Source organism: Podarcis liolepis (genome assembly GCF_965112155.1).
Source record: "Podarcis liolepis genome assembly, chromosome: 9".
NCBI lineage: Eukaryota > Metazoa > Chordata > Lepidosauria > Squamata > Lacertidae > Podarcis > Podarcis liolepis.
In genome coordinates, this window is record NC_139564.1 from 41,444,216 (window position 1) to 41,471,290 (window position 27,075).

Genomic DNA, 27,075 nt, shown 5'->3' on the forward strand with positions numbered 1-27,075 from the left:
CAAACTACTTTGATATTAAACTGAGCGACAACTATGTGCTTAAGTCCTTTAAAATGAAATAAAAAATCTTTAAAAACACTTTCCTTTGGCTGGATTGTTTCCATATTCACAGTTTTTTAGCAAGTGGTGTTAAAACGATATGCTAAGTAAAAAAAGATGTGCCTTACAATACATTTGTCTTAATTCTGAACCAAGGAAAGCTGAATTATGTACAAATCATTCAGGTTTGCTTAATTTTCCCTATTTTTATAGAAACTAGCTCACTTTTTTAAAAAATAAAAAATTTCCATGATTGAATCTGGCTTTGTGACACATGGGGAGGGTCAAGTGCTTGGCTATGCAAACCTTTCCCCTTTCCCAAAAGCAAATCTCTGGGTTTCAGTATTCCGGCTGATATTACCCACACATTTTCAATTTTACATTTGTGGTAGTGAGGGCTGGGAGCTTGCCTTAAGAGACAAACACAAAATGAAATCTGGAATTATTTGAAAGCTGAATTCTGAACTCAGCTTTTTCCCCTGTGCAAAGAAAATATAGACTGGGAGCTACCTATCTTACTTGCACACCAGCTTCTGTCCACAGGGTTTATATAGGTGTGTCCTAAAGTGGCCTGGGTTTACAGGAAAAATATTTGAAGCCATATATTCTAATCACAAATTATTTACCAGCACATGAACATTTTTTGCCAAGTTCTTAAAACACATTTAAAGCTTAGCTTGTTCTTATGTTTGACAAAGAACTTATTGGAATCAGCAGTTTTCTGTTTTCCATTCCTTATTACAAAAACAAGTAATAATAATAATAATAATAATAAATAAATAAATAGGAAGAAGATTAAATTAGGTTAGAGTTAGAGTATTGGAACTTTTGGGGGCAATCATGGTATAATGCTAGAATTCATGCTCTTATGGAAGGCTAAAGATGGGCACAGAGAAATGTGCAGTTTGGATTTCAGGAAAGCTGATTTTCATACAGCTATCCAGAAATGCCTGAAAGGCTGTATTTGCTGGCAGGCCCTGCTGGGAAATATATTTGCAGATTACAGCATTTGCTTGCCATTGCCAAGATTCTGTTTACCAAATAACTTTTGTCAATATCATAATGGATGCTTATCTCCTTTAAATGATCATAACCTCATAAAACAGGAGAACAAATCCTTCTGGTAGGGAGAGCCTCGTTTGTAAAAACAAATCACCAGTGTCATACATGCAGTAGCTACTTTTATGACAGTCCTGTCAGTTTTACTCAGGTTTTTTTAAATGGCGCACCCTTTGGGACTGGTGGTGCTTAAGAAAAACTGTTGTTTGTGATGATTTTTCTTTTACTTTGGGGTTTATAAGCAATATCTCTTAACAAGCAATGCAGTCCTGCATCTTATCCAGCTTAGATTCCCTTAGCACAGAAGCATTTACTACCCTAATAGAGAGATCCCTTGAAACTAGTCCTGGACGAATTTGTGTATGCCTTCCTGATCTATTTCATCTCCTGAAACACCAGCACAATTTCTTTTCACTCTAGCATTAGGGTACCTCGATCCAATCAGCATACAATTTCTGCCTCATAAGTGAAAATTAATGAAGAAGAAAAAATAGGTGTGATTTGAAGTGACCCAGAAATGGCCTCAAATTTTTCATAACTTTAGCATTATTTTCATTTTCCATTTCTCCTCTGGCCTTCAGGCAACATATCTATTACTAGACATGTGTTTTGTTTCCAATGAGACTCATGTAATCATAGAATTGGAAGGGAACTTGAAGGCTGTTGGATATAAAACACTGATCCAAGACTCAGAGTCTTGGGACCCTTAAAATAAAAACTGAGCAAAGTTGGTGAAGTAGCAAAGAGTTTATTGATTACACATTCTTGTAAGGATGGGTGTCCACAAAGCAGGCACGTCCAAATTCAGGAAAACACAGGCATATCTCTCCAACTCTGAGCGAAAAGCTCCCTCCCCTGTCCCCCATTGGCTGGAGGGGCACAGGGCTTACAGCCTATCATGATCACCTAATTAAAATATTGAACTCTCCCCCCCTGTTGACTTCTCCCATCCCTCTGAATTCAGGGACCATCACTCTTAATTACTTTTGCCCAAATCAAGAAGCATGTTCCTATGCTCTCACACATTTACCCCAGTGATAAAGCCACATCCCAACCACCCCTTAGGCATGCACGAGTCCTACCCTGCCGAAGCGTGCTGAGGTGTCTAGATAAACCACATTCCATCAGCAAGCCACCCTGTTTTGGGGCCTTCTCATCCCAAGCCAGTAAAGATAAGCCGCCAAGCAAGCCTATGGTTTTCTAACTGATGCAACCTTCTATTCTGGTGTTGCAACTGTCTGAGGCCTTTTGACCTCTTATGAAAAAGTGACATTTTCATTCCTTACAAAGGCCATCTAGTTCAACGTCAGTTCAGGATCTGCAGTGAATATGCAAGTGTAACATCCAGCCTCTTTCCTTGTTAGAGCAAACACTTTTTGATTCACCTCTTCTGTTTCCAGAAGGCTAGTACTGTGGTACCTCGGTTTAAGAGCAGCCCTGTTTACAAACTATTTGGTTTACGAACTCCGCAAAACTGGAAGTAGTGTCCTGGTTTGCAAACTTTACCTCGGTCTAAGAATGGAAGCTGAACGATGGAATGGCACCGGCAGTGGGAGGCCTCATCAGGGAAAGTGTGCCTCAGTTTAAGAACGGTTTTGGTTTAAGAACGGACTTCCGGAGCAGATTAAGTTCGTAAACGGAGGTACCACTGTATAGGCATCCTGTCCTTTGTTACAACCATTGGCATGCAGCAGTGTGTTAGATAATTTGAGTGATGTGAAATTTGTCCCCTTCCTCTTTATATGGCAAGAATTCTTTATATCAAAGGCCATTCTATATTTAAGGAGGCTGTTTTTCCTTATAGAACATGAGAACCTAAGAAGAGCCCTGCTGGATCAGGCCCAAGGCCCTTCTAGCACAGCATCCTGTTCTCATAGGGGCCAAACAGATGCCTATGGGAAACAGCACTCTGCCCACTTGTGATTCTCAGCAACTGGCACTCAGAGGCATGTTGCGTCCCATCAGGGAAGGTAGAACATAGCAGTCATGGCTACTAGCCATTGAAGTCAGAGTAGACTATTGTGGCTACCCTATAAAAAGTTTCTATAAAACTGCATCAATTATAATCCACTGTTCTATGTAGTTTCTTGCTTTGAACCTCTGATCTGGCATCAGTAGACGGTCTTAGTGAGTCTCTTTGTGTATATATGTAACATCAGCGGGTAGCTGAATGATTCTAACATGTGCAGTTGTTCAAATGGTCTTAACTACTCTCAGTCCGAGTGAGGAAATGTGTGATATGGAGAACATTCAGAGTTCTGGAGCACACAGTGAGTGGTGGTAAACAAAATGTATTAAATTCAACTAGAAACTTGCTAACTCCAGTGAGCAAAAATGTAAAATAAACTGTTAGAATAAAGGAAATAGATATTTAGACACAATAGGGTATAAAGTTCAAGATTACATGGCAAATGGTTAAAATAAACACCAAGTAATTAATTAATAAAGAATACATGCACTATGCCTTCAACTCATATTAGTGTACAGTGATATATTTTCATTTTTAATTTCAAAGACAGGTTTTATTTTTAGATGGCCTCCTCTCTTAATTGGCACTGCCATTAAATCACAATAATATCTTGTTCATCAAGTTGTCTTAATTAGGAAGATTTTGCCGATTTAAATTGCGAGTAAACTTTTATTGTGTTGGAGTTGATTAGCTGATAACTCAATAATGTCTGTTATTTTTACCACAGATGATGTGGTTTTGTATATTGTTCATGAATATGCATCGTGGCAATTATGCTCATTACTGCAGTGAATGTTAGAAATCAGACTGACATCACTGAATATTAGCATTTATTTTTATCTCTCTGGGGCGTGATTCTGAAAACTCACCAGCTTTAATAGCACTATTCAGTACTAATATAGCTACAGATCATTCTTCAGTTAGCTGGTGTCCTCCAGATGTTTTGTTCTGCAACTTCTACCAGCTCCAGCCAGCATGACTATGGAGTCCAATCTGGAGGGCACCAGATTGGCCAAAGCTGTTATAGACTGCACAATAAGCTGCACCACCATCCCACTCTCACAGAGATATATCAATGGCTAGATATTTCTAAATATCTCACTATTTATGTTATTACCAACATTGGCTTATTTTCTCATCTGAGTGAGAGGCCTTAGGAATATATGAAACAAATGATCTGACTCAGACTAAGGCAGCTTCAGCATCTCTCTAGAGTTTCAGACAGAGGTCTTTCTACCTGGAGGTGCTAGGAATCAAACCTGGAACCTTCTGTAGGCAGAGGTTTTGCTCTCCCATTGAATTTGGCCCTTCCCCATGCCTGACTCTGAACTGACTTCATTCTTGGAGATAGGCCCAGGAACTATTTAAAACCGTAGTTCTTTGGCTCATTTTGGAATCAATAGTTGGTTGAAGAGCCACAACTTCTTCATCCTCAGCAGACAACAACCATGATCCAATTGCCCATTCAGAGAATAGGAATAGAATGGGACTTCTCCAGAAAAAGGGTGGAGAGACAGTGGGAGGAGGCTGTTAGACTCAGGTTGTCCTTTTAGCAGAGTATTTTTAAATAAAGTTCTAGACCAACTATTGCTTATAAGGATTCTAGGCACAATTGCCATTACTAACCATAATAATACTCATTAGAATCATATTGAGCAGTGGCAGATGATAATTTGGCAAATGAAATACAACACAAAAGCACAGAACTTGCCATTTCTATGGTGTCCTTTGAAAACAATTCTGTACAAGACTAGTGTGCAAAACAATAGGTTAGGCATGGCAGTTGTGCTCTTATTTGCACTGAAGATTTTCTTTTGGTGATAGAAATGTGTTGTTTAGTATATGGCAGTGGTGGGCAACCTTTTAGACAAGGGGGAGAGGACAAAAGAAGTGACTTTTGATAGGACTGCCATACAGCTAAAATGTCCGGGGAGACCCAGGCATTTGGCAGCCCATATTGGGCCATATCTACAACTTTTGTGTCTGGATTTTCACTTTTTGAAATATGGCAGCTCTACTTTTGACCACCTTGGCTATGCTGTGTGAAGAGGGAGGGCCTTGTGTCAGGGTGTGTGGAGCAACATATCAAAATGAAACAGGACAGTCAAGAGGACAGTGTAGGTGATTGCATGCAGCCTCAGAGCACTGGCGGAGAAAGGGGGTGCGGGGTGCAGCCTGCCTTGGGTGTCATCCCTTGGGGGGTGACATCGCCACGCCACACATACCTCCCGGACACTCACCGCGGCTAGCACCCCCTCCCAGGACACTCGCCGTGGGTGTCTAGCCCTGCCCTGGCGGGCGGCTAGCCCCGCGAGCATCACTCTGGGTGCTGGAGCACCTTTCTCCGTCTTTGCCTCAGAGGGGTTAAATTTTGCTGTGAATGAGAGAGAGGGGAAATAAGTTGGCTAATTGGAGAGAATCAAAGAGCCTGGGGGCCCCTGAGTTGCTTGTTGCAAGAGTGAAGGAGGGTTGTTATCTGTCCGGAATTTTCCAGACATACACGATTTCACAAAATATTTCACTTTTTGAAATATGACAACCAGAGAAGGAACCCTATAATGTGCATAGAGTAGATAATTCCCCCTAGTTTTCATTTATTGGGTTTTTACTCTTCCAGTATAGGATTAGTCAGGTTCTAGAAGGCTCTTCTGTGCCTCACTTTTCACCGCAGACAGTTGCTAGCTTTGGAAAACACTGCACATTGGTCTTTAATCCACATTCTGTAAGGCCGTTGCCAATAGAGGATTTAGCCTGACAGCTGTGTTTTCTTCCTGTTTTATTTTTCCAAAATACTTCCCCCGCCTCCATGCACTGTTGTTTGCAGCTTGCTTTTGATGTCCCTTTGTAACATTTCTAACTTGGCTTTTTTAGCAAATGAAGAACCATTCTCAAAATCACTAATTAGGTATTCAGTTGTTGGGTCTCATTTCCTGGCTGCTTTCTCTTTGTCTCCATTTTGAGTACAACTTGCAGCTTTTTATCTTTGGCCTTTCCTAACAAAGATGTGATTATTGGTCAATATTCCTTAGCGTGTTGATCACTTGTTCTCTAAAAGAAGCATTGTTGCATTGCGCTGAAATGTGTTCTCAAAACTTTATATATTAACTTCTTGTGATGTACTTAAGATGGATTCAAATTCAACCAGAAATTTGCATTTGAATATTGATAATAAGACTTCTTTACAGTATTATCGATATTCAGAGAAGTGTGAGCTTTGAAGGGTGGGTGTATTTTGATTTGTGTATTGTTTCAGAAGATGTGAATTGGATTGGTTCTCCTTTAAATAAGAATGGATTCCAGTTTTGTCTGCCTCCCTGTCTCCTGTTTTAGTAGCAAATGGCATCCAGACTGCTATTTGAAACCAACACTTTTGTTTCTTTGTGAAGGTATGCACTCACTGTTATTTATACTAGCAGTGAGATCTATTAGCTGAACTAGTTTCAAGAGAACCTATACAGTGGTACCTTGGTTAGTTTATGAACAACTTAGTTTATGAACAACTTGGATTAAGAACCCTGCAAACCCGAAAGTAGGTGTTTAGGTTTGTGAACTTTGCCTTGGTAGCAGAACATGTTTCCGCTTCCTGTTGAGTGTGTTCCAGTTGTAAATTGAGTCCCCTACTGCTATGGAAAAGCACGATTTGGTTTAAGAATGCTTTGGTTTAAGAACAGACTTCCGGAATGGATTAAGTTCGTAAACCATGGTACCACTGTACAACAGTTTGTTCCCTTCGGTTTTTATATAATATTAGTAAGAACACATGAACACTAGGTCATTGCCTCACCGTGATCTCTCAGTTGTTTATTCTATGAGTGAATATGAGGAGTCACACATGATAATGAAATTTGTGCATTTACAAAAGGTTTGTACCAAACGTGAGAGAGACCAATAACTGATACGATAAAGGGATATTTCTCTGACTATTCATCTCACTAGTAACAATAAAATAGATAGCTGTGTTGTAAGTGACAGCCTCAATTGATACACAGCTCTGATGGCTAGCTGTAGGGTATAGTGATTTATGTTGCTGACAATTACTTAGGCAAAACACTCACACAAATCAAGAAATGCTGAGAGAAATTGGTAAGTATTAATAATATGCTTCATAATGTGCTAAATAGAGCTTGTGGTGCCAATCAATGGAATGTCATCAAGTAACGAAGCAAATAGAGGGGAAGAAAGAGGAAAGCAAAGAGCTGTAATTTGTTGCTAAGCAACACTTGGCCAATTTTTCTCTTGTTTCTTGTGGGTTATCTAGAACCAATTAAGGAGACCACCAGCTCAGGGCTGGCCCTGCCATTAGGCAAAGTGAGAGGGTTGCCGCAGACAGCTGATATGGGGTATCGTGAAAGGGTAGCAAATGATTAGTTATGCAATTATTTTTATCATTGTTGTTTTTTTGTTTCTTTTACTGCTAGGAGAGGCAGAATTGTTTTGGGGGTTATTATTATATTTTTGCTTCAAATTCCAAAATAACTTAACCAGCCTTGGATGTTATGTACCTTGACCTGGAAGCAGGAACACCATGCTGTTCCGCCCCAGGTAGCAAAATGTCTTGGCATGGCCCTGCCTGAGGCTCTGGTTGTCACAGTTTCACTGGGAAAACCATGATTTACAAAGCCCTGCGGCAGGGAAAACTCAACACTTGATCAGTCCCAGTTTTAAAGCGGCAGCACAGCATGTGCCTAGGCTGGCAGAAGCTGAAGGCTCAAGATATACTTTGCTTAGAAAAGTCACATATAAAACCTCTACAATCTTCATATATAGAAACTACGGTAATCCTTGTGATGGTTGTCTAGTTCTTTTGTGAGGAAAATGTCATTTATCTCCATCCAGAACATGCTGCTTTCAATCTAGATTGATTCTAGATTGTGCTATCCACATGGGTGCATGCTAAGAGTTTACTTCTAAACCACTGGTTCTTGCCCAGGTGAGGGAGCAAACCTTTAAATAAAAATACAACTAAGAGAAAAGCAAAGCAAAGTACCCAGCAGAGACCCGGCTTATTTAGAAAATCTATTGCACAACAGAACAGTCTTGCTAACCAGTTGTTAGGTGAACCACTGCCCTCTCAAAAAAATGATTAATGGGAACCGTAGCTTGTTAAGGATGCTAGGAATTGTAGCTCAGTGAGGGAGTAAACCAGTTTGGTGGGGAAATGTATGGGCTGTGCGCCATTTAAGTGCATAGGACATGGTTTCAGTTAGGTTCTCAGTGTTGGTTCTTCACATGCCATTGCCGTTTGGTGTGGCCAACCAACAGAGCAAAACAGAGACATGGGGTCCCTGCATTCTCTAGGGGGCTCCACTGAGTTTGATTAGACAAACAGTGTCTCCACCTGAGAGATGAAAAGTCATCAGGGCATGTGGTGGCAGCAAGATTTTAAACCAGAAGTATTTTTTAACCATTGTGTCCACTTTTTTCCATTTAGTAAATAAAACTATGGACTGTTTAACACCTGGAAAACAAGCTGCATTTGCAGAGTCATTGAAGAGAATGACCCAAAAAGATGGGATGGTTAATCCAGGCTTTAACAATCAGCATTGTTTTAGGCTTTTATTGTCTGAGATGGTAATAAAAATGAAACAATCGGCACTCTATTTACACACAGGAGATTATTCTTCTTGCTCCATGACCTGAGGTGCCATGGAGAAGGACCTTCTTCTGCTGAGTCCTATAATGCTGATATTAAAAGTTTAATGAAACAGAGCATTAGAACACAAAGTGCAGTGCTTAGACTGCTCCTCTTGTGTTTTTATGTCCTTTGCATTAGTGTGAACCAGTATTTCTCCATAAATACATAGAAATAATAGTTGTAGTTGCTGAAAGGTTTTATAGCACAACATCAGCTAGTCCACAAGAGGCAATGCAAAGCTAAAAAGCGAACATGTAAATAATACCTAACAGAGTCATGTGGGATCAAAGAAAATAGGAAGAAAGTGTTTGCTATGGATCAGCCATGTGTTCTCTAGGTAACATTTTTGGTTCAAATGCAGCAATTTCAAGAAGGGAAGTCAGAAAGTCTTGTAAAATCCTAAATTCAACTTTTTGTGAATGTTTGTTCACAGTCATTTCCTTCCTTTTGCTTGAGTGACCACTTAAAAACCTCTGTTCCATTCTTTCTTAAGTGATTCTAGCCAATTAAGGATCACATGCTGGATGTAATGATGGTACGGAAACTCTGGAGTCAATCAGATTTGACACTTTCCTGAGCATCACTAAGGGTGAATGGCTAATTTGGACTCAGGTGGTCTTTATAGGAAAGATGACTAAATAGCAGGGGGGAGGGGGGATGCACCTTGGGATCAGACTACATGCTACCTTACACAGAAGTCAGTTTCTCTCCCCCCTCCCATTCTGTGGCAGGTCAGGGAGGAAGGCAATACTCACCCATCAAACCATTTCACAAGCCACTTCTAAAGATAGTTTAAAATGAATAGCACACATTTAAATTAGAAGTGTGCTACAATAATAAGCAGCAATGTGGGCAAAATATGTCAAATGTTTTTCCAGGTAGAGGATTATCATCATCATCAAACAAACTAACAAACAAACTTCACTATCAAGGGCAAATTAGATTAGGGTAAGTAGAGTAAGGATTGTTAACTGAAATTTCAGTTTTTCTAATGTCTTTGATGAAGTTGCAAGCTTCACAAATGCATGCCTTTCAGTTTCATGTCTGCTTAGACTACAGTTATCTTTGGTTACCTGGAGCTGAACTTCTTGATCTTGCCTAAGCATCATTGCCACCCTTATTGATGGCATGCACATATTATACAGATGCCATATATGTGTGGCATTAATCAGGATGACGCTGAAGAAAACATGGAAGTATTTGGGGATATAAAGAGGAAACTTCTTACAGGGATTTGTTTGAATAGCTTCAGTTTCTTGGCAAAATTGCTGATCAGTCTCAGCCAATGACTTCTCACCTGCCCTTACATTCTGAATTTGGTTGATCTGGTATATCTGGCTTGCTGTTCATCTGATTTTGTAATGTTAATAAATACAACCATTCTCCCAATGTTTTGTCTTAAATGTCTTCTTTTTAGGTGTGGGGGCAATTGTACACTTTTCTATTTTAAAAAATGCAGATCAGTTGCACGTTCTAAAACGTTTTCTTTTTGCTTGTTTCTCCTAGTTTGCTCCCAGTTTTCAAGAGGAGTCTTTGCTATTTTTGGATTTTATGACAAGAAGTCTGTAAATACCATCACATCATTTTGTGGAACACTTCATGTCTCCTTCATAACACCCAGCTTCCCAACAGATGGAACACACCCATTTGTCATCCAGATGAGGCCAGACCTCAAGGGAGCACTTCTGAGCTTGATTGAATATTACCAGTGGACCAAGTTTGCATATCTCTATGACAGTGACAGAGGTAAGGTGTTCTTCATAACTTATGGAAATTAGTTTTGAACCACAAACCTAACTGAAATGATGTAGGAGCCCGAGAGTGCCAAGTATAACAGAACAGAACAGTTTTGTAAGTTCTGGCCTTGGGTGCTTAAGGAGAAAAGGTGACTGCTGTAATATGGTAAGTAGCAGACTGAACTGCCTTCTGGATCTAAAACATTGCTTATGTGTCTTTTTTCTTTCTTCCTGGAAAAATAAATAAATCAATGGGTGCATCTCTACAAGTCATTTCAAAAGGACTCCTGCAGAGGAAAATATTATGTTAGAACCGGTCCTTTGAGAGTAATAGATGACTTTCACTTAAAAGTAATGGTTTTCACAGTATGAATTTCCCTAGGGAAACTGGGTCAGTTGTCATGTAGGCTCCCGGTGCATATCATCCGCCGATCTATACCAAGATGGAAAATATTACTAGCTGGAACCTTATTGAATTTTATTTGTAGTTATCCCTGTGGAAAGCTTTGACAGTGTTTTCTTAAATGAAGAAAGTTCACTGCAACTCCCTCGCTCTAAGAGCATTTTTAATGGCAGAAAAATGTTATTAAACGATGCCTGGGGGTGGGTCTGAGGGGGAACCTAGGCAAAAAGGGGGGGAGTGTGCAATATTCTGCTGTTAAAGTTTCTCATTCCCCTTTCCTGCTGCGTTGCAGTTAGAGGTGTCAGGTCGGGACACTTGCAAAGCCAGATACCCCTGTTCAATGTTTGTAGGCAGTATCAAGGTGAAAAGCCTTGCCCAGCTCAAGTGGACCTCTTACTGCAGTTCTCCTTGTGTAGGTACCTTTCACAGGTTATGACTTATCCATCCAACCATTCCCTCGCCTGTTGCCCCAAGCCACCCACTGCACTTGCACCTCTAGAACATGGCACTAGACTGGGGGTAGAGACCATGTTTATACCTATTATGTGCTTTACACAGGAAAAGACCAAGTTGTGCCTTGTGAGGAAGGCAGGCATTGTTTGCCAAGGAATGGCAGTGTCACATACAGAGCCAGTTTGGATATGTATTTTCATCTTGCTATCCTGTGGTTTAAGATTAAGAATCTGCATTTCAATTTACCTGGGGATTGCAGATTTATTCACCTTAGGGTTTAATACTACTAGTGTTTTATTAGTATTAGGGTTTTAGGGGAAAGCTAACTAGCCTGGTGTACCAGGGAAGGCTGGAAGCATTGGGGGCTGAAGAGGGTGTGTGGATCTGATGATCATTCCTGACTTGCTGAAGCTAAGGTCCGTTCAGTTCAGATTCTGAAAAGATTACTTATGTATAAAAGCATTTCTGATTTCCTTCAAGTAGCAGCCCCCTCTGCTTGTCCTGATCCCTTGTGTAAGGTGCTGGGTAAGGCGCTGTCCCTGAAAGGCAGCGTTGTCCTCCATTATGCATACATAGAAGTACTCTCTACTTGAGCATGAGAAGTGAGACCAGGGAGGCGGGGAATAATTATGGCTGATTACGACAGTGTTCTCAAAGCTACTAACATGAGTTTGACCAAACCACGGGAGGCTGTGGAAGACAGGAGTGCCTGGTGTGCTCTGGTCCATGGGTCACGAAGAGTCGGACATGACTAAATGACTAAACAACAACAATGTAATGGAAATGGGATGTATTGCAACTGGTGTGGTGTCCTAAAATGTAGCCAGTCTTAAACAGCACTAAGTAGGTGAGTGAGTTATTTATTTCTTTTATACTATTCAGATCTATTTTTAAAGATTTGAATAAAAGTTAATCAACTAGCAAATTTAAATTTGCATATATTTAGAGAAAATACCATGAGCATTAACAGTTCACCCTCTTGGGGAAACTTTTGACTTTCTCATACAAAAGTGTTCAGGGTCTTTTGGTGTTTACGAGAGCCTTCTAACCATAGATTGCACAGGCCACTAATGATTCTGCAGAAATGAAGCCATTCTCCTTACAAGACCATTTAAGAGGAATTGTTTTTGACAATATTGTGACATTAAACCACTGCAGAAGCAGCAGCGAGTTAGGGCTTGGATTTGTTCTGTTGCCCACATATTATTTTTCTGTTGTGGAAACTGAGGCATAGGGAAGTGAAAGTTCTTATCCTGCAAAGTTCTTATCTTGATAGGCTTGCTTGCCACACTGCAAAGTGACATTTAACTAGTCTCTATTGTCTGCCTTCTTCCTGTAAATATCCCTGAAAGCCATTTTACAAGCATCGTCTTTATTTAGGGCTGAATGAAACATTATGCACAAGTGCAAGCTGGGTCTAATTCAAATTGTCTTTTCCCACACTAAAAATCTTGCAAAAAAAGTGCTGTGTGAAGAAAGATATCTGTGTGTGTGTGTGTGTGTGTGTGTGTGTGTGTGTGTGCGCGCGCGCGCGCGTGTGTGTGTGTGAAAGAGGGGGGGAGGGAGATAGAAATCTTTCTTTGCAAGATTTTTAGTCTGCTCCCTCCCTCCCCAACACAGCTGCTTTCCCCTATTACAGACACACATCTGGAAGGCTATAGTTGAGGGAAACTGCTTAGAGGAGTTTGGGAATGGAAAAGTGTCAAGGGGGGCATACATGCACACTTTTCAGCTTCATGTCACCTCCTTCGAAGTTGGTGTTCTGGTTTGGGGTTGTTGTTGTTTTTTGGTTTTTTAAAGGAGCCCATGGGTTGAATTGCACCAGTTTGCTTGTAATGTCTAGTTCCGCTCATATAGCCCCTTTTTGCATTCACACACACACAAGCAGCTGCCTTGAGGGAGGGAGGAAGTTTATGCCCCTGTTTATTTTGCAAGCTCACCTTTGGGAACTACAATTCCCAAAATGCTTCATTGCCTCATTAAAGAGCTTTGCCAAGCCATAAGACACTTTTAAAGGGCCCTTGACACACATTTTGGCCTGCTGTCACACTAAAAAGGCTTGTACAAGTGCCAGAAACTTATGTCTCTTGTTTTCAGCCTCCTAGAAGAAAATAAATCTTATTAACTGGGACAAACCAGAAATGCTGGATTTACCTGTTAAAGGTGTTAGAACTGAAGAGACACAACTATTTTAAGAATCAGACAGCTGAAAATTTTTAATTGGCAATAATTACTTTTAAGGGACCTATCTAATAGGAGACAAAGGAAAAGGAGCAAATGGAAGATAAACTTCTGCAGAATAAACAGAGAAGGTGCAACAGGGTGCAAGCAGAGATAATTTTTGAAATTTTGGGGATGAACCAAGGGTTCTTGGCAAATGAATTTCATTGATTCAGGTGCTTGGTAAAGCCTGGCTTTGTAAAACAAAGACTTTGTCTAAATATGATTATTTTTGTACTGCTGGAATTTGTTAACCAGGTTGGCATTGTTAACTCATTAATGTAACTGTAAATATGTTGTCTTTTTTAAGGGATTGTACTTGTTTTACTTTGTTTTTATTACTCTTTTTTAAATACCTTGAGTCTCTGGAAAAATAAGTGGGATAGAATTTTTGTTAAAGGTTTATTTTAGTCAGATTCCATATGTATTCCTTACTCAAAATAGTGTTTTTAGGAGAGAAGCTATTTGGCATGTAAGAAAGCACCTTGAACACATCCCTGTAATGTTTCAGTGTACTTACTTAAACCTTTATTTGTGGTCCATGTTTGGATGTTTACAGACATTTCAAAACCTTGAGACCTGGAAACTTTTCAAAACGTGAAAGCTCAAATTCTCAGACTTTGGTCCCATTTTTGCAAATTTTGCCCATTTTTAGGTCCATAACTACCTGTTAAGCTGTCAGTCATGTGTCTGTACTAAACATTAACTTTTCTATAGATTCCTTCCTGTCCATTTTCTCTTATCTTTAGCAGCTGGGGATAGTAGTCAGGACCTCTGATGGAAAAGTAGGATTTTAGAGATTCCACGATACAATTGATTCTTCTGGTTATTTATTTATTTATGGAAATAAAACATCACTCTGACATTTCACATAATTTCCTCAACCCCTTTGACAGATTACTGTCCTCACCAGGCAGTCTCATTATGGGCACTTGAAGTTCAGGAGTGTTTTCCCTTGTTCCAAATTAGGAGCTCAACATTTAACATATTAGAAAGGAGGCTCGTTATCTTAGATTCCCTGTTCCACTCAATCCACCGCTTTGGATAGTATAGTGTCAACATGGACATGTGCAGTAGTAGCAGGAACCATATACAGTACAAGGAATTTTTAAAAACCTTAGGAGGTCCTCTCCACACTCCAGAAGTAATTAACTTGTTCGATTACATTGGGCCTTTTGACATTTTCTATAGTGTTTAACAAGCGGAACAATTTGCTAGCTTCTTCAAAGGTTACTTTGCAATACTTCTGCTCTCTAAACCTGTAGCTGCACTGCAGGATAGCCCGGGTTTTTGTTTTTTCAGCATTTTGATCCATGGCCTTTTCTTTTTCTATGTATTGTAGGTAATCAGGGATTGTGTAACATAGAACACACAAGAAAAAGTTTAAAAGGAGCAAGGGGGAGATTAGGGTGGGGCTGAGCAGCCACTCAACTCTGCCTGCACATAGAAACTGGTGGCAAAAGCATACCCTCCAACATTTCTCTGATAAAAATAGGGATGTCCCATTCCATAATGATAATTTATACCCCACACATCTTACTGGGTTTCCCCAGCCTCTCTGGGCAGCTTCCAACATATGTTAAAAAGACAATAAAATAGTAAACATTTAAAATATTTAAAAAAGCTTCCATCTGCAGGATTGCCTTCAGACAGCTTGGGGGGGGGGTCAGATAACTCCATACCCCAGTGAAAATAGGGGCATCCTACCACACCCTCCAACATTTATCCAATGAAAATAGGAATGTCCTAAGGAAAAGCAGGACCTTTCAGAATCAAATCAGAAACTGGGACGGCTTCTCTAAATCAGGGATGTCCCTGGAAAATAGGGACGCTTGGAGGGTCTGCAAAAGCAAGAGGCTAGAGTGTTGGACTAGAGTCTGGGATCTGAACTGGTAATGATGGACTAGTAACAAAACCTTTGGGTCATAGTAGCTCAATGCAGATATTGACCCAGTGTGCAGCAGCTGGAACAAAAGCCAAATTTAATTATAGGGATCATTAGGAAGTTCACATAAAATTTTAAAAAAATGCAGTTCAGAAGGGGTGGGATCTTGTAACCAATTTGCAGTTGCCCCCCCTCCCAGAGAAAGTGCTGGGAGGAGCAGTGATGGTGAGTCCTCTTCCCCAGCCTACTAGACATTCCAGAAGCTATTACTAGTCTTACAGAACTTAAAGAGAAGGCTTTAAATGTGTTGTCTCTCAAGCCCAAAAGCCAAAAAACAACTCAGTAGCATTTAGTTATTGATTCAGCTGGTGTAGCTGTATTATTTTTTCTCCTGACAGGCCCTTTTTCAAGAGACGATGCCCAATGGTAGCATAGAAACTCTTCTTCCTAGAAATGATAAAATCTCTTCCAAAATGAACCTGTAGTGCAAACAAATGGATGTTGTTATAGGAGCTCACATCTTCACTGCACAGAAATTCCTAGGGATCCAAGAAAGTTATGGCCATTGGTTCATGGGGATTCTGGTTTGCTGAGCTAATTGTTGAGCTATCCTAGAAATAAATTAACCAAAGAGCCATGCATCTGGAGTTGAGTCTTTATTGTATTTTTCTATCTTACCAGGTTTGTCGACACTACAAGCTGTACTGGACACTGCAGCTGAAAAGAAATGGCAAGTGACTGCTATAAATGTGGGCAACATTAATAATGACAGAAAAGATGAAACATACCGCTCATTGTTTCGGGATCTGGAGGTAAAAAGAGAAAGGCGAGTCATTCTCGACTGTGAACGGGATAAAGTCAACGACATTGTAGACCAGGTTTGCTTCCCTCTATTTTTTAATGCCTAACAGTGTAAGCGTATATGAAATGCTCCCATCATGATTTATCATCACAATTTATTTGTGTTGGATCCAGCGTTGGTAATAAAATTGCATTCTTTTTTGCATACTTTGGCAATGACAAGAGCATTCTGATAACGCTGGTGCGTGGAGCAGAAAATCCAGTTCATCATATTTTTTAAAAAATCAAATTTCTATTGTGGTTAATAAATGCTCTCGGTGTTTAATGCACAGTTCTCATTTTCACAGTAACTTGGATCCAAAGGGTCCATGTATGAGCACACGGTGCTTTTGCTTACACCTGGATAGGAGGAAATTGCTGGTTCCCACCCTTGGCTTGAGATCCTTGGCTGTTCTGCCAGGGGCAGAGAGCAGGAAGGGCTTAGCTGGCCTGGACTCTGCTGGTTATAAACTGGCCCCACTGCCATCACCTGCTGGCATTGAGCCCAGTCTAGGTCCAATTATTACACAAGAGACAGGCTGGTGTGAAGGAGAGTTTTAGCTTCTCTGTGCTGTGAGTAATGGGGCTGTAGATGCAGCAGTGGCTGCTCCACTCTGTCGCTTCCCACTTCTACCTGGCTGGGATTAGAATTGCTCTGTTACTCACCTGGAGCTGAGCAGATTGAAATGCTTTTGAGCTGGAGTGGAAAGTGAATCTTTGGGTGAAGGCTTTAGGTAGAATGCCTTGCTTCCATCATTTCTCAAAGCAAGACCTTTTCCTTTTGGCACTTCATCAAATGAAGTCCTCTATAAGACGCCTATTATGTACTTCTGACCATCAGAGAAGATTAAAAGGATGATACCTGAAATGAAACGTGGAGGCCTTGGTTTGATCAATGGTAAATTAAAAGATACTCAGTCTGATCTATACTACCTAGTTAACTTGAAGTACTTGGAGTGTAGCCTGTTTAGCTCCGTTGACATTTATAGGACTAAATCGGGGGGGGGGGGGAACAGACCCCAAGTTCTTTAGCTGATTGCAGAACAGGTTGTACTTCTTCCATAACAGTAGCTGTGGTTTTTTCCCTAGGGAAAGCTAGCAGTTGGCTCATCCTCTTTTTGAGTCTGTGAATAGTGCAATAATGCTTCTGTAACACAGGGCACAGAAGAGATTTCAAAGCTCAGTTGGTTAGAGTGTGGTGCTGATAACACCCAGGTTGCAGGCTGAATCCCCGTATGGGGCAGCTGCATATTCCTGTGTTGCTGGGGGTTGGACCAGATGAGCCTCAGGGTCCTTTCCAATGCTACAATTCTGTGATTCTAAGACAGATATAGAATGGCTAGCCCTTGTGTTAGCACCATATATGAATAATATAGCATACATGTGGGAATTGCAATGTCACACCCACACCATATAGTTATAACACATTACTCCCCCATGAAGAATCCTGAAAAATTCCCGTCACCCTTAACAAACTACAGCTCCCAGGATTATTTGGAGGAAGCCATGTGTTTTAAATGTGCTTTCAATGTATACTGTCAATGTGACCAAAATGTTTCATTGTATCCTGGCCCAGTGCCAGGACTGCTTTTCTACTGGTCAGTCAGGCACCCTATAGGTCAGTGGCAGTCCTACATTTTGGGGGCCCTGAAGCTTGAACTATCATGGGGGCTCCTTCACAACTAGCAACAAGGTCTGGATAACCACAGTCATCTTCTTCAAGGGGGTTGTTCTATGACAGATCAGCATAATATTATTATTTTTTAAAAAATTAAGTACCGGTACTACACCTCAGATTTTGCTTCAAATTGCTGTACCATGACACTCTACCTTTACAACATTTGTGCTTTTGGCTTTCAAACTTTGGGATTGTTGAGATACATACAACAAAAAATTAATCTGTTTGAGCTGTGTGGCTCAAATTGGGTCTACCAGACCTAATTGTTTTAAGCAACGTGGACTAAAGTCGCTTCTGGGACCCTCTGGGATTAGGGGCCCTGAAGCTTAAGCTTCATTTGTTTCATAGTAGATCCACCCCCCTGGGCCAGGCTTGCTCTCTCCCAGGGGTAATATAAGTAAGGAGCTCAGTCAGGCCAATTCACTGACCCTCAACAAGGCCGCTGAGCATCCTTAGTCTTCACTGGACAGTTCTTTGGGTATCGGCTGCCATTTTATACTCACATTGGAGTAAATCCCATTAAACTCAGCAGGTGTATACATGTATAGGCGTTACATACAGATACTTTTACTTTCAATTATTTTTAGGACTGGGCCAGAATTGCTCCCAGTTTTGCAGGGCCATTCACCACCTCGTGAATTGAAGAGGTGTTCTCTTCAGCATTCATACGAACCCTGAGAATAGGCCTTGTGGGGAGGAGGCTGGCTGGACATTTTAGAAAGTTTTGTCCAATTGGAACCTGGCATGCTGAGAGTTTTGCACTGATGCTGTTAATTGTGATTAACACTGCATTAACAACAGTAAAGATCCCACAGCCACCTTGTACAGTGACTAAGGAAAGCACGGGCCTTATTGAAAACAAGCAATATATATATACATATATATATTTGGAATTCATAATATGTCCTGCCTTATTTGAGATCATGTTGGGTTTCCCCACCCCAGAAATGCCCTCCACAAAGCCTTCAAAAGATTCAGCCCAGAACCATATATTTTCCAGTGTAATCCATAATTAATCCCACAATATTTTATGAAGTGTTTCTTCTAGTATATATGGCATTTCCCTAATCAGATAAGTTATATATTTCTCTTGCAGGTTATTACAATTGGCAAGCATGTAAATGGATACCACTACATCATTGCAAATTTGGTAAGTTAATTTAATACTAATAACCACAACTTAGCTCCCAGATATGAAAGTGGGGTTTGTTTGTTTGTCTGGTTTTGGGGTAATTTTATATGATATAGTTCATCAACAGATTAGATTGCTGTCTGGAAAACATCTTATAGAGCTGTTCAATAATTTGAAGTAGAAGAGGTATCCATGGATCATGTCAGAATTGCGTGAAATGATCATCCCCCTATCTAACAAGCCATTTTTCCCACTCTGCCTTGCCCATTCCTCTTACTCACCCATCTCTTCTTATATTCCTTTTCTAACCCATTTACTGTAGCCCATTATTTTCCATGTGTTTATTCCTATTTCTGACATGATACACAATGCTGCCCTTTCCCATGACATTTGTGCATTGAGTGGTCATGTCAAAGAAGGTACCATGAGCCTGAGACCTTATTGTTCTTTTTTATGGATCACTGTTAAATCATAAAGTGATCAATAAAGTTACTATTACTTCCGACAGTCAAAAAATATGATGCAAATGGCCTTCTGAACATGCTGAAGACCAATGCATTCCCTGAATGACACAGTCTCTATTTCCCTGAGCTCTTAAAGGTGAATGACAAGGCAGACAGCCAATTAACTCTTGGAAGTCTGCAGTAATTTTTGTTGGAAAGAGAAGAAACCCTTATGTGAGGAAAAGTTTTACGAGTCAAATGTGTATGTGAACCTTTTAGTGTTAATGTTTTTCTTACTAAAATATGACAGAAAAGTTGAATAACTGGCCAATTGGCCAATGTGTTCAATGCCTAGGGATTTACTGATGGAGACTTATCAAAAATCCAGTTTGGAGGAGCCAACGTATCAGGTTTTCAGATAGTGGACTATGATGATCCCCTGGTGTCAAAATTTATACAGCGCTGGTCAACATTGGAAGAAAAAGAATATCCAGGAGCACATACTAGTACAATCAAGGTACACTTTTGCTAATACACTTGGACTAGGGTATACTGTGGGAAAGAAGTGTTCGTTGTCGTAGTTGTCACACTAATAATGAATTCTGGAAGAACAGCTTTGTGAATCTATTCTAGAAAAAAATTGATAAACCTGTGGAAGATTGAAGACTAATAATTTTGATGAGGCATTAGCTCTCACAGACTAGTGCCCACTTCATCAGTTGCATGAACAACTATCCCATGTGGCAGAGTCAAAGGATAGCAGTGGTTGTGTCACATTTCTGTGAAAAATTAACTACTGTACCCAGAATTCATATGAAATAAAAGCAATAACTTCTTCATAACAGAAGTCATTGATGAAAATAGTCTTCCTTGCTAATGTCCTAAAGCAGGTTCATTACTTTCTGTGATGTGAATGACACCCCCAGTCTTGACTGAATCAGAATTCGATAGAATTTAATTTTATATCCATGTTTCAGACTGAGGTGGTTTAATGGCCCAAGGGAAGGTATGCACTAATATGTCATATCTGTGACTTAAAATAGAAGAACCTCAACACTGCGACAAAGATGTAGTGATTAAAGGGGAAAGGAAAAAGAGAAAGACAGTATGAGCTGTGGTGGTTAGATATTAGTTGTGGTGCTTCTTGCCTGGTGCTGCTTTTAAATTTTCATATTCCGCATGTGTTCGATAGAATATTCGTTTATTGAATTCCATCGCCAGTGTGCTGCATGGCTTATGCTGGTAGCTTAAAGGCAGGTACGTAGCTGTTGCATTTCCCAGTTGCCTTCCCCCTCCTGCTTCTAGTAAGCTGCAGTGACACCGGTTGTGGAAGGCTATTGCTGTAGCTCTGCCTCACCTGGCAAGTCCTACTTTCCCATCCCTCCACATTTGGCAGCCTCTGCTGTACGGAAGAGCCTTACATAAGAGGAGGGGCCTCTAAACATTATTTGTTTAGAGTTGTTGGAAGAGCTGTAGATTCTGAAAGCTGTTTGTGACAAGAGGATGAAAGTTTTGACATTCTGTATGGCTCTTTTTCTTCCCCACTCAGCCCCGCTGTTTTAATTAGGCATTGTCTTTCCAGAAGCAGTTTCCATAACCTTCTTCTTTTTTCCTCCTCCCACCTTTGGCAGAACATTCAAAATTATTGACTCAAAATTGGTTCTGGGAAGTAGGCTCATTTTCCTACAAAAATAGAAAAATATTTCCAATGTGCATATTTAATTCAGTTTATGTAAACTGGGGCAACTTCAACACAGAACTTGGATGAAAAGGAGTGCAGAGCTTTAGTAGAAATGTTATAAGGAATTAAGTATAAATAGATTAACAGAAAATTAAAGGAAAAAATAAGGCAAGAATGTGTTAAGATAATTATAGGATAGAAAACAGAAGAAGATGGAAAGGAATTGCTGAAACAATTAATAGAAGTGGAATACAAAAGGGAGATGAGAGGAGGTCGTTGGAAATAAGCGAATGAAAAATAAGATATTGAAAATGTTTGAGGTGTTTTTAAATTGTTTTTGTTTGTTTTTATTTTGTTTTGTATGCAGGGTTTTTGAATTGTATTTGTATTGTTCTTCTTTTTCTTTTTCTTTTTCTTTTTTTGTTTGTAGTGTTGTGTTGAAACTGTTCGAAAAGTAATAAATATCATTTTTTAAAAAAAGAAAGAAAGAAAAGGAGTGCAGAGCATATTTATGAAATGCTAGCAACGGAGACTGCTTATTTATTTATGACGTTTCTATGTTGCTCCAAAGCACAGAGATCTCTGGGCAGCTTACAACAAATAAATTAATTTTAAAAGCCATTGCAATACAAAATTAAAAATAAAACTCCAACATCATAAATGGCATAAATACAGTTTTAAAAAACCCAAACCCAAAACACATCGTACCCCAAAGTTGAAAAAGATATTAAAAACCTGAGGTGCCCAGACTGCAGGAGTTATTTTAAAAGCTTTGGTGGCCACAAAGGTATTCACCTGAAGCTGAAAAGACCACAAAGATCAAATCAGACAAGAAGTCTTAGGAAATCTGTTCCATAACCAGGTTGACCAGGTGGTTATCTGCCTCAACTCGAACAGCAAGTCTACTCAGAGCACGACTTGCTCCACCTTGATATCCCAAGTTACTAAAGCTCAGTAAAAACTATACCTTTCAAGAATATTTCATCATCAAAAGAATTCTGGGCACTGCAGTTTACGCCTCACAGAATTACAGTTACCAGCAACCCATAACACACTATGGTTCCCAGAATTCTTTGAGGGGGGAAATGTGCTTTGAATGTGCATTAAATATAATGTGTGTACAGAGAAGCAGAAATATGACAGCCTCACCCCAGTACCAAAGTACAGCTCCAGAAATATTTTGCAATTCAGACTCGTCGTTTGATAGCAATCACTACTTGTCCTCAAGTTGCCTCCAGTTCCCCTTCAGTACATTTCCACAAGGAAACACACAAGGCCACTTTCTGTTGTGAGCATGATAAGCAATAGAATATGACTGACATAAATCAGTATGTCATATTACAACACAAGGATGTGAGATATAGTACTAAATGGAAAGAGACATTTCCAACCCAATTCACACCCTCAAAAAATGCATTTTAAAGAGAGTATTGTTTATTTATTTAGAACAATCTTCAGAGTTTGTTTGTAACATTATATTTTTCAGGATTCAAACCACCCCCCCTTTGATTTCTTAAAACATTGGTGGGGAAAGGAATGAAAGTCCTGCAGACTCTGTCCCTTGCGCTATAGTAATTTATTTCTATTGTTGTAGATGAGAGAGGGGGGGGGTCCATTGATTTTCAGTCTGCCATCTCACAGGTCCCAGTTTGCACAATCTTCTGCTGTGCCTATGCAGAGAGATTGGTAAGTGGCCTGCACAGAATGAACCAGTGATGGTGCAGGTCACCATATGATGGCACATCACTTTACTACTACAGCATAGTTTGGCTCCCTTTGATTACTAAAGCCCAAAAAGTCTGAAAGACCAAGTTCTTCCCTACAGACCCTCTCAGCAGAGGTTGCCCTCTTGGTAATGCTACCACCCTCAGAGTGTGGGGGGCTGGGGGAGTGAGCCAGGAAATGGCATTTTCTGTGGCAGCCCCTATGTTGTTGTTGTTATTTATTAACTGTATTGGTTGCTCTTCTTTGCAAGGTAGCTCAAAGCAAGTTGCAATATATAAACAGACTCATTCTTTAAAACTAGCATAAAAGAAAACAAAAATCTTAAAGACAAAGCTATTTTTAAAAGGCAGGATTTAAAAACTCCACCCACACAAGGAGGCCACAGATAATTATAGATTAATTATAGAATTGTATAAGTTGTAGAATTCCCTCTCACACAGAGGTGGGTCTGCCACCTGTGTTGTACAGTGATCTACGATATCCTTCTGAGTCAACCACAGATTTTCTGTCTCTGAATATAAGAGATAAGGCAGCACAAGTAAAGCACTTTTTTTCCTGGATAATGTGACTGAAAAGGCAGTTGCCAGAATGTCATCTCCTTTGAAATAAGGCGAGCTGTTAAAATGGAGAACTTCAGCTCTCTGCTTGTCAATATATTTCTGTTTCAGTGGAGGCATTTTTAACACAGCCTAACAGTAATCATGGTGGGAACCAGATGTTCCAAGCAGTTTACATTAATTTAAAAGCAATTTTGTTATAGCGCATTTTTGCTTCGGGTTGCTGTTGGTTTTTTTCTTTTTGCTCTACTGCAGTCTTAAGGTTACCTGAAGGCAGCATTTATTTAAGGTAGGATGTAAGGTAGCATTTATTTTGTCAGCATGTGTGATTTAGAACCCTCTTCAATCAAAAGAATATGTCAGAGGCAGAAAGGGAAGCAGGGATGGTTCAGCTTCCTCTGAGACAAGCAAAATAAATTTTAAAGAATTGCCTGTAAAATGCTTTAAGAAAAAGTTAGAGAGGGGAGGATGATTGTGACATCATATCCTTTCCCTTCTTTCCTTCCATTGATGCTTTTTACCAGTATTGCTACTTCTTGCCTCTTAGGAATGCAGACAAGGCTCATTCACACTTTTAATAAGGCCACTACTTCTGACTCTTTTCTCCAGAATTTCTCAGACTAGTTTTATGCCTCCCCTCCCCAGTTATTGCCTTTTTCTTCCACTGGACATGCCATGTAAACTAGCAGTATGATAATATTATGCTTATTGATGGAAGTGGTATCAGATCTGTTTGCCCCCCCTCCGCCCCATCTTTGACTTTTACATCTGTGGAAAGGTTGTGCTGCCCTCCATTTTACAATCATGACCAAATGTTACTTAGGTACGACATCAACGTCAGTGTAATGGTTTTTCGGATGCCACTTCTCAGGGTAAAGCAACACACCTGCAGTGTCCTGATGTATTTGAAAACTTTCTTCCAAATATTTAATTTGCTATCTGTGTGAGTTTTGGAATGAAAGAAGTGGGATTTGAGTTTGGAGCTGGCCAGCCAGAAAAAGATGGAAAGATGGAAAGGGTGTTTGAAAATGAGGAAGGGATTGGTTCTGCAATGAGGAAGGGCAAATAAAGTTTGGAAGCTGGGTATTTCAGGGAATCAAATTCTTGGAAAGATGTGGGGGGATTGTCTGGCTTCTCATCTTTGCTCCCAGTGGGTGTCTGGCAACATTTTGTATGATCTTAAACTCCTTAATTAATTATTTTCTCTTCTGGAACAATTTGAATTCAACCTCCCCACTGCTGTTTGTTTTGTTTTGGGTTGTGAAACTGACTATATTAATAGAGCAGGACAAGGCGGGCAGGGAGGATTTCTCCTGATCAGGCATAGGACTTACACAGCCTGATCAGACACATGTTCCCTAAGTGGTAAAGCTGCCTTGGCCCATCCCATGGTCTTATTTCTCTTCCCACTTCGGTGCTTGCAGCAGAGCCTGGAAATGACTGCAGTAGCAAATACCCACCCTTCAACGCCTGTCCAGGACTGTGCAGACAGCGGCACCTGTGGGAGTGGATAGCCAGTCAATCTCTTCCGTATCCTCCCCTGGGCTGTGTTACATTCCCCCTGTGTCCACCCCACACACCCCTGAAGTGATGCTGAGATTGCTCTACCCCTCCCTGCCCCAAGCAGGGACTGTAATTTCCAATGCCTTTAATTTATATGCTCCTTCTTAGATGCATGCCCATACTTAGGTTGAAGCAAATGCTAGTGCAAATCTGTTTTGAGTATGTGGTCCTTCAGGCCTCTCTATGTGGCCCTTGGGACTTTCTACAGACCACACCAATCCTTCTCCTTGATTGCTTTTGCCTGGCTGGAATGGGTCTGTGAACTGTGAACATGTCTCTTGCTTCCCTGGGTGGAGGGGGTGTGTGGTCTGTGTGGTTTGTGTGTATATAGAAACTTTGGGCTTTTGCATAGCTGGAATGTAACCAGCCAAAATGTAGTTCAGTGATAAGAGTCCTATCCATTCTATAATGTTCTGCCATTGAGCTATGATGTGCACGAAATGATTTGGGAGAAGTGGGTTATGTGTTTAAAGTGTGACCTTTCTCCTTCTTTTCAAAAACACAATTTAAAGCCACAAGCTTTGACAGCAGCTTAGGAGGTGTGGTGGCATCACCACACCTACGACCACGTCTGCTGTTGCATCACACTTGGGGGAATGACATGAGCTACAACTACTTGGCAAGAAGGCTAGAAACAGCTCAATTTTATTAAAAGACGCAGACGAACCAGTATGTTGAACCTTAGTTCAGGGGACTGGGCAAGAGCATCTTCTACTTTTGCAGCTCTGCTAATATTCTATTTCTATGCAGATGCATTTAGGGTTTTGAGAAAATTGAATAAAACACTACGAGATCTACTTGGGCAATTAGGAAATGATAGGAAAGAGCAACCGCAAGATAAATCTAGAGCCTTGTGCTACACTTTTTAATACTGACACTTTGTTCTTGAATCATTAATCAGTGTATACAGGGATGAAAATATTGCATCCATATACTTAACTTTGTATAAAGGTCACAGGCCTAGAAAATAAACCACCCTACTGTTTTGTAATTAATACTAGCTAGGAGCACGCGTCATAAACCATTTTATATTTGCCTCAAGACTGCAGTCATTTCAGGGCGCATATAAGTGATTACAGTAGCAGCAGGAGAAATTGCCTATCTCAGCGGTGTGCTCTAGCATAATTTAGTTACTGACTAGTCTCCGAGCAAGCAACGCTAAATCATTCCAGCAAAAGATTAAATTTGGAAAATTTTGATCTATACTGTACTCCATACATGATCAGTGAATACGTGATCAAGAGAGAAGGGCAGATGGCAGCCGTAAATGCTTCTGAGCACACAAACACCCCATTGCGTTACAGTGCCGGCTTTGCTTTTCCGGAGAGAAAAGGAAGTTGTTCAAAGTAGATAGTTCACCCCTCTGTGGGGGTGTCTAAGATAGATACTCAAGTGGGGAAATTTTTTCACCATGGGATACATTTCACCTGAAATGTATCATCTCATCCATCGGAGTCTTCTGACCCACGTCCTTTCTGTTTAAGGTGAAAGGATAAACAGATGTTCACCATTCATGCTACTGCTGGCTTCCAATACTAGTGGAAGTTGATGCAGTGACAGGAGTCTGGTAGCCTGAAAATGACAAGGAACAAGTTTATACAAGGAAAAGGCATTTGCTGGCATGATGCCTGAACCAGGAGCTTAAGATCAAGTGCCATAATAAAACCTTGCCATAGCTTTTAGGGGATTTTTGAGCAAACTGGTGAAGCAAACGCCCTGTACATGTTCCCAGTAGTATTCACTGTTGGCTGTTTGTATTACAACTAGATTTTTTTACAGTTAATCTTCAAACTGCACTAAAGGTTGGCATCTCGTTATTGGCCCTGAAATACAAACTTCTCTCCAAGTATTAGATGCAGACTTTACAAAACTCTTGAAAATTCTCTCCTGGGAGCTTTTAACTAGAGAAAGTGAACTTGTATATTCTGTTATAATAAAAACTATAGGAAGGCCAGTTTCACTAAATCATTGTCTTATTAGGCACGCTGTAAGTGTGGCAAAACATTTCTGTTATTACAAGAAAAAATATCCAAATGATGGCACTCTTTAAATATTTA

The 27,075-nt window shown here is 40.2% G+C and overlaps 1 protein-coding gene across 6 annotated transcripts in view; it reads left to right on the top strand.

Annotated features, from left to right (window-relative positions):
- Window positions 1-27,075, top strand: part of GRIA2 (glutamate ionotropic receptor AMPA type subunit 2) — a 71,870-nt gene that overhangs the window by 25,946 nt on the left and 18,849 nt on the right. For all 6 annotated transcript variants that reach the window (XR_014529898.1, XM_083519946.1, XM_083519945.1 and 3 more), the window contains exons 3-6: window positions 10,209-10,448; window positions 16,081-16,277; window positions 19,014-19,067; window positions 19,848-20,009. Coding sequence is in view for 5 of the 6 variants with exons in the window: in XM_083519946.1 (XP_083376072.1) it covers window positions 10,209-10,448; window positions 16,081-16,277; window positions 19,014-19,067; window positions 19,848-20,009 (653 nt within the window). In the remaining variant the exon portion in view is untranslated. The remainder of the gene's footprint in view (window positions 1-10,208; window positions 10,449-16,080; window positions 16,278-19,013; window positions 19,068-19,847; window positions 20,010-27,075) is intronic.